General features: G+C 31.6%; 1 protein-coding gene across 1 annotated transcript in view; it reads left to right on the top strand.

Moving 5' to 3' along the window:
* The window catches only part of LOC105366819 (uncharacterized), a 17,112-nt gene extending 8,321 nt beyond the window's left edge, over positions 1 to 8,791 (top strand). Inside the window, exons 4-5 of the mRNA XM_011505386.1 lie at positions 3,967 to 4,090; positions 8,541 to 8,791. Of these exons, the coding sequence (XP_011503688.1) occupies positions 3,967 to 4,090; positions 8,541 to 8,720 (304 nt within the window). The 3' untranslated portion in view covers positions 8,721 to 8,791. The remainder of the gene's footprint in view (positions 1 to 3,966; positions 4,091 to 8,540) is intronic.

Here is an 8,791-nt window from a genome sequence, read left to right as displayed (position 1 = left end):
GCTAGCGAGCTTGAATGGTTTCGAAGTGTTCTTCGAAAGAGCGTGAGCGTGCCCTATCTCTGCTAGAGAACCTGAATGGTACCGAAGTGTTCTTCGGGAGAGGGTAAGCTTACCCTCTCTCTGCTAGCGGGCCTATATGGTTCCGAAGTGTTCTTCGAAATAGCGTAAGTTTCCCCGACTTGTTTTGTGCGAGATGTGACTAACTAATTTATTAATATAAAAAGATGTACCTTGTAAACTGCTGACAATGTGTGGTGATTGCTGCGTAATTAGTGTCCCCTTTGATTACTATTCCATTGGCTTCACTGTAATCACTATCTAATCTGCCGATTTCCTTTTAATAATGCACGCGTGTATTCTTAACTATGCTGCCGAATGTATGGCCATGTGTCGTCGTCACAGTATACTAAAACACTGAGCGGCAATTACACTTGAGTGAGCGCAAAGTGGTATTGCAATGAGCGTCGCCACATGGCGACCTCCTCTTAAATATGCATGCAGCGGATGCAACGCCGGCAACAGTGCCGCTGCGAGTCTTTTCCAGAAAATTCCTTGTGGCGTTAGAAAATGAAGCTTCTAGACGTTTCGTAGGCGTTTTTTCTTTGTGAGATCTGATAGTATATTAGATTTCATGTCGTAAAATTTGCTCGGACTTGTCGAGTTTTGTATATAAACATTCGCCCGAGTGCGCGTGCCGGTCTAGACGCGCAAGCCGTACGCCGCACAGCGCGTATGACCTACTTTTTCTGAAATTCATGGAACTGCATCAATCCCGAACACTGATACTCTTTCAGAATCTACGTCTTCTTGGCAGTGAACAACAAGAACGTTTAACTGCATCGAAAAATCATGAGCACGTTTTCAGGTAAGCTAGAATAAATAAATTAACTATTCACGAGTATTTTTCAGATGTATCGACCTTCTCGAATGTTCAACGACCGTGGGAAGTCGTGGCAAGAAAACTGTTCCTTTTATAATAAAAGATACTTTCCCTGTTGATGAGGTACTTGAATGCTTGGATAATTTGACAGCGTGTTCCCTATATGTGGCTCTGGTAATAGCGCCCACTTCGACGCGTGCTTCCTTTAACTATTCAAGCGATAGCTTGATTAGCTGTCAACAATGGATTGATGTTGCTATGCAGAGACCAGATAAACGTTGTAGGACGTTTGAAAGTAAAGCTTTAGAATGTTCAAGAATTCTCGAAATCAAATGTTACAAAAATTCAAAAGCTGTAAGGATTCTAAATTTCCGAGTGTTCAAAAAATAATTCCACTAATCTGACTCGTCAGCCAAACGTGCAAAATCAACTTAGAACAAAAAAAAACACTAGATGTTGTTTGGAAAATGCTGGACGAGTAAAGGGTTAATACACTGATTCGATAATTAACACATATCATTATTACTGCTATTTATTCTATTTATTTCACTTTATTTCCATGTTGGAATTATTAACCATGGTGAAATTACAAATGACCTTTATATTTCTTAATACACTTGTGGCGTTGAGATATATCCTTTAGTAGAGGATAATCAATTTCTTATTCTCTGCATATACTGATGAAATTGTGATTTACTGTAAAAAGATATAGGTTATAATCTATTGAATATTGTCACTTTGGAGGTTATGATCGTTGTAGTGCTCTGATCGAACACGACAATCTTGTTGTGATTCAACACAACACGTGTGCAGTTGCTTCTAAATAATGGGTCATGTAAGAGCCTAAAATAGAGGTTATGCTGAGCTGTGCGCCACCTGTGGTGTCAACAATTGATCGTTGCTGCGATGTGCTCTTACAGTGTGGCGCAAATTGCTGTTCGTTGGAGGAAATGAAAAGCCACTGTGGCGTCTATAGCTGGTCTTGTTTTTCGAGTATGCCTGGGAAGCTTCAGTAGTCGGACCTTTAGCCGTCTGTTTTCAAAGTAAAGCCGAGAGATCAAGAATCAGTACTAGCAGTAAAAACTTACTAGCAGTGTAGCGTGATTCTTCCACAGTACTAGCGGTAAGGACTTACTTGCAATGTATCGTGAATTTTCCAGTCTCTCTTCGTTGGCTTGATGTGAAGTTCTCTTTCAATAATTCCAGCTCTTAAGTTCCTTCCTTGTCTCCAAGTGAGATTACAAGTGGTCTGGTCCTATGCAATCTAACTTTGATGAGATCAATTTCAACTGAATACTAATTCACAATCCTAGAAAGAATTTCTATTAGACTCAGCTGACGACTTGTCTCTCTGGTCTTCCTCCGCGAGAGTAAGTCGTGACTTATCCTTCAATCATGAGAAGAATAGGAATAGAATAAGCATTGGTACATTACATTGCCCGTCTTAAATAGTTCACTGACCCAGTTCCACTTGGGATCTCTTCTTCTATCAATTATCCAATCAGGGGTTGACCTTGGGCAGCACAATGGATTATGCACGCCTTCATTTCCATTTCCTTCCGGGCTCAGTCCCGAATATGCTAATCGGGAAAGTGTCGGAAAGTGGGGAGCTTTTACTCCTGGTCGCCTCTCCCTTCTCTGGGACTTGGCTAGCCGAAGGGTCTTCCTGGGCGTGGTCGATCTTGCAATGCGATCGACTAGATGCGGCATAGTTAAGAACAAGGCAAGCATTATCTTAAAAAGCCGAGTGCGCACGTGCGGGGTTTTGGGTTACAGCGAAATTTAGGAAATGTTAGTACTCGATATTTTATATATATCTGATACTCTTTCAGAATCTACGTCTTCTTAGCAGTAAACAACATATTAGTTTTAATGCACCGAAAAAGCATGAGCACGTTTTTTAGATAAGCAAGAATAAATAAGCTAACTATTTACTAGAGTTTTCCAGATTTATTAACCGTCTCGAGTGTCCAGCAACCGTGGGAAGTTGTGGCAAGATAATGTTCTCGCATTCTCGAACACCGAGAGACAAAAATATTGTCAAATGTTACATTACAGAACAATTAGACATTACGTTCTTTATTTCATCTATCGGCATTCAATATTTTTAATAAAAACCGTGCTATTAAACAATAATTTATTAAAATTTATTTAAAAATAAAATTTTAAGTTATTTTTGTACTTATGAATTTAGTTTTTCATGTAATTTTATCAGTATTTGTATTTATATTTATATCTTTAAATTTAATACTAATTTATAATAAATAATAAATAAAATTTATTTAATCTACTAGATGTAATTATGTACTATACATTCTAATACGATTGATGTGAATTTTTTTTGGAATGAAAAGGTAAATAAATAATGCTGTTTGGAATTGGAGCAATTTTCCAAGACCTTCGATTTTCGGAAATTTTATAAGCCTTCTAGTTCTCGAAGTTGTAAACATTTAACTCCTGGAATTCTCGAACGTCCTACAATGTTCATGTAGTCTCCACATTGCAACGTCATTTGAATTCTTCAACCTTCCATAGCTTCGTTTCGCCGAATTCTCGAATGTTCTGCAAATCAGTCTAGAAATTTTCTGTTTCAATTTACTTATAAATTTGTTAAATAAATAAGAAATTATTTGTTATAATATTATCTAGTATAAATTTTTATTGCAATGAGAACATAAACGAGTAAATTATTTGACTTTCTTATAAATCATATATAAAAAGATATGTAGTGGTAAGAAAATCATTTCTTTATAATATTGTATTTTATTTAAGCTAAGTGTTCATTGATAAGTTTGTTGCGTTCCTTGATACATGTAACATATATCTTTAGTATAAATTATAAAAGATAAAGACTATTTAGTAAAAAAAATGGTATGCGGTATCTTAATATGTTTGACGGAATTAATAAAATGATTATGTAATTGATTTTACAAATATATATAACATTTACAAAATCACCGTCATTTTGTTTATTTAAATATTTTTAAACTTTATATTAATTATTTCCAGTATATGGTATTATTAAAATCATAAAGCTTTGAAATTTTTATTTATTTTTCATATTTTTTATACTTATTTACTTTTAGGAAAAAATCAGATTTTAGTATTGCCGGTGAAGCATATGTATATACATCAGCAACTTCCAAATCTTATAACAGTAACAAAAAAAAAAAGACGATATCAAAATCGACGAAGATAAACACAATTTCCGTATGTATTTACTCAAATCATTATTTTTATTTCATATAAAAATGGTGTTTAAATATGACCTACATGTTTTCATTAAATTATGTAACAAAAGCTTTTGGTTTTATTATGATGAAATTTCCATCGGGTATTGAAGATAAGTGCTGTGTGATGAACATAAGTAGTACTTTGCATTCAAAAATCAGTAAATATATAAACTAGAGGTACTTCTTAAAATGAATATTGTTTGGAATTCCAGCCACAGGATGGTCAGAAGACCAAGGTGGATAGATTACACCATACCACTGATTTAATGGTGGAGAAGTGGGATGAGTGAGAGGTTAATGCCTTACTTCAGTATATCTTAATTGGTTTTAGTGACTTTTATTTATGGTTATGTTACATTGGTTGTTATTGTTACCGGTGAGAATTATTGAGCTCGTCGTGATTTTCACAGTTGGCAATAACTGTAGGGCGTCGTCCGGGTGCGCAAGGCAAGACTGCTCTGTTTGTACTATAGCAATATGGATTGTGGGGAGCATCAAACAGTATCAGCGCCCTCTTCCGTGGTCTAATAAGATCAAAATCAAATAGCAAAGCCGTAAATAAATCATAAATAATGTAAACAAATACGTATACCTTACATGGATTCCCATGGACATACGTGTAGAACTTTAACTGTTGTGACTTGCACTATTTCACGTTGACTTACTCAACAAGACTTATTTGTTTCGACTTGCAGCGCTCTTTATATACAATTGTGGAGATTTTGTTTCTAGTATTAATACCGTTGGTATTACATTGTCGAAGCTATTTCGCGTATCGGTGTAGTTTCAATTCCTGGAAATTCTGTCAAATTCTCGAAAAGTAATTTTTAGTCGATTCGAGAATCTTCTATTGTTGCTATGCGGATAAGTTATAAGGCTTTAACGTTTACCAAGAATTTTCGTAGCGAATTTTTCTTATATTACAAATTAGAATGACTTTAAATTTCATGGAATAAATTTTTATTATTGGGTGCGTCAATCCTGAACAAATATAAATAAATAAAAGCAAACAAAATAATCTGTATTTCATGTATGAAAAATTTATTCAATTAGATCTAAATATATTTAAAATAGAAAAATATTGAAATATAATAACATTAAATAAATAATAAATCTGTTCGAAACTGTTTGATTTCTTGGATCGAACTGTCAATATTTCGATAGCTTTATAATAATTTGCCGCCAGCCCTAGCGGATGTTTGGGACATCGTTAATATATGGTTTATTAACAATCACATTATTGATGAGCTGAATTCACTTCTCATAGAAGAGTGTGAACTCTGTTTCTTCGCAATGATGCAATTGCTCCTTGGTAATGGTGATGATGTTATTGCTGATGTAAGATGTATAAGATGAAAGTCGTTCCGTGGCGGCTCTGTTGAGATATATCGACTATTCCATGGCGGTCCTGCTAAGGCAGACCGTGATCAGTGCCATGGCGTCTTCACTGAGAAAATTTCACTAAGAGAGCTAGGCTTGCAACGTGTGTCCTTTAAATATACGCACGACTGAATACTTATCAACAATGCATAGGTGTTGCCATGCCGAAAGTCTTGCATGACGTCAGAGTCCAAACTTTAGAACGTTCGAGAATTGTAGGAAAACAAGGCTTTACAAATTTTGTAGAATTCAAATGACGTTACTATGCAGAAACTAGATAAACATTACAGGAGGTTCGCAAGCAAAGGCTTTAATATCATTGAGAAATTTCTGAGTCAATGTTTACGATTTCGCGAGCTAGAACGATAACAATTTTCGGAATACTAAATTTCTTGTAAAGTGCTACAATCCTGAACAATAACCATTGGGGTTTTCTCAGAAATTATAACATATATATAAGAACAGTTCGCCACGAAATTCACTCACTGTATTTTTATCTAGCATCAACCATCAGTTATAACTCAGTATAATTTTAAATAATTGTTCAGATTTATTATTGCTCAATTAAAAGTCAGTCAATCAGCTATTAATTATTCACGTATCTACATACCAGATACTAATTATAATATACACATATAACGTGTCGACTACAACCTAATAATCTAATAAATTAACAGTGACGTCAAAAAATCATAGTCCTTTAAGTGTAATATTCAAAGAGCACGAGTGCAAGTGCAGTTTAAGAATGAAATTAACTAAAGTATAACACAAGCATTTATCAACATATATGTTACAACAGTGACGACTTCACGTACATATATTTAAACAGCTACTGCTTATAACAGCGACTGCTTAACATACATCTTAGAACAGCGACAGCTTTACGTACATTATAAACAGCTATAACTTACATAATATTTTAAACAAAAAACAAAATGTTCGCAAGGGTTTACGACAACCACAGATGATATTATTCATCTCAATTAAAGGAGCAATTGTTACAATGTCACTTACACGCGATACTGTTCAAAGAAGTACAGAGATTTACACCTCGTACTGCTGCAAGTAATAAAATTCATCATCACGTAAAAATCACTGAAGAAACTTCATAGACTTAAGTTACTTATAATCAACATTCATATATATCTATAACCATTAATTATAATCATATTATTGTATTTAATAAAGGGAAAACCAAGATACACTGTGTGCAGAATTGAATAATTGCGTCTGCCTCCTCCACTTGCGAGCAATCCCCCCTACCCAACATCATTGGGAGGTTTATAGTCTGATCCCAGACAATATTAAAAATCGAGTACATAATAACTTCTCGATTTGTGAATATTAAAAATTATTGGTTTGATTGATTGTAGACATGTCTAGGCACTTGGATATACAATTGTAGGCCATTATGGAACAGAAAATTAAAAAATGAAAAAAGTATAGCCTAAGAGTTATTCTAGATACGTGCTGATAAGTAAAATAAATATTTAAAATATCAGCCTTTTCTTTTTCTAGTATTTTTATTATCAAAAGATAAATGATAATTTACGCAGAAAGCAATACCATACGTCCTGAAACATATTCCAGTACTTTATAGGATATGTAAAAATATATAATTATATTTCAATAAAATTCTTTCATTAAGTTGGCGTTTTAAAACATTTAATGAAAAAATGTATACCTAGATAATTTATATTATGTATAAAAATATAAATCCATATAAAAATTAATTGAAATATACAATTACTAAGATTTATGAATAAAATTAAACACTTTTGGTTCCATATAGTAGATAATGCATAAATGAATATAGTTGATAAAGATTAATTTTTAAAATTTACATCATTCAATTTACCTGCCATTATTTCAAAACTCATTGTAGAATTATTAAATAAACATATATAATTATTATAGAGTCGCTTAAAAGCCATTTTTAATTAAATAAACTTGATTATTGACGATATGAGTTATGTCTCTAGTCTTACATAGATAAAATTATTTTTATAAAATCTGAAGATTATATGAAAAATTAATATATTTTCTTTTTTACAAAAAATAGCTAGCCGTTTTAATTAATTAAATGCAAACATTTTTAATTCTTCCAAATGAACATTGTAAATAGATATTGCTCTAAGGATGAAAATATTTCCTGTTCAAATTAGCACTTATTGAAAATTCTAATATAAAACATTATATAATATTTAATGTTTATATAGTATAGATAGGCTTTAATAATAGTAAAGAAGTTCTTGTGAATTTAATATACTTGTAAAAAATATATTATATAAACTTTCAGATATTGATCGTGATTATATGTTGAAAATACCTGATAAAACTAACATTTGTTTATCATGTCAACTAAATTTAATTAATATAAATTTATTTACTCAGATACGAAAATAATTTACAAAAGGGAACGCCAAAAAGAGAATACAATTACATAATTGTTAAAAATTTTTATTTTTATTATTAAAATGCATTAAAAATTAAAAAATTGAATATTTTTAAGCGAAAGAATTTGTATAATTAATCTAATGAATAGACAACAAATAATTAATATATAATTTGAATCATTATAATAGTATAAAAAGAATGAAAACAATTTATCATGATATATATTTGTAATATAAAATAAAAATACTGTTCATGTAGATATTAATTTAGATCTATATCTAAGATTTAACCGTAAAATCCAAAATAAAATTTAATATAATATGAACTAATATATATATATATATATATATATATATGGTTCGAATTTTAAATAAAACAGATATTTATCGAAGAATTTATGTAAGTAAAACTATAATGCCTTCTGTTAAAATTCCTAATTTTCTGTTCCTAATATAAAAATTTGTAATTATTATTTTTCAATTTTTATTTTACTTGATCTATATGCTCCTTTATATTGTTATCGATCATAAATTAAATATTATTAAATCATTAACTTTTAATATTGCAATACTTCCAATTCTTTGAATTAAGAGTTCAAGTATTATTTTCATACTTCTTATATAACATTTTTATTAAATATTATTTTCCAGTCAGATGCAAACAATTCACTGTCTTGTACTTTAATATCTGATGGCCATATGACACCTGAAGAAGTAGAAAGACATTTAGAGTCTCGCCAAAGTTATTTAGAACTGGTGCCTGAAAAAGCACCCCCTACTGTGCCAACAGAAATGTTCAGCAATGATGTATCATTAGATAAACTAGAGTAATCTCGTCAAATTTTAATAATGTATATTTTATGCATATAAAATTAATGTGTAACTGTTAGTTGTAGTTTTGG

Source organism: Ceratosolen solmsi, unplaced genomic scaffold, assembly GCF_000503995.2.
Source record: "Ceratosolen solmsi marchali unplaced genomic scaffold, CerSol_1.0 scaffold75, whole genome shotgun sequence".
Lineage (NCBI taxonomy): Eukaryota > Metazoa > Arthropoda > Insecta > Hymenoptera > Agaonidae > Ceratosolen > Ceratosolen solmsi.
This window is presented reverse-complemented; position numbering and strand designations above follow the sequence as displayed.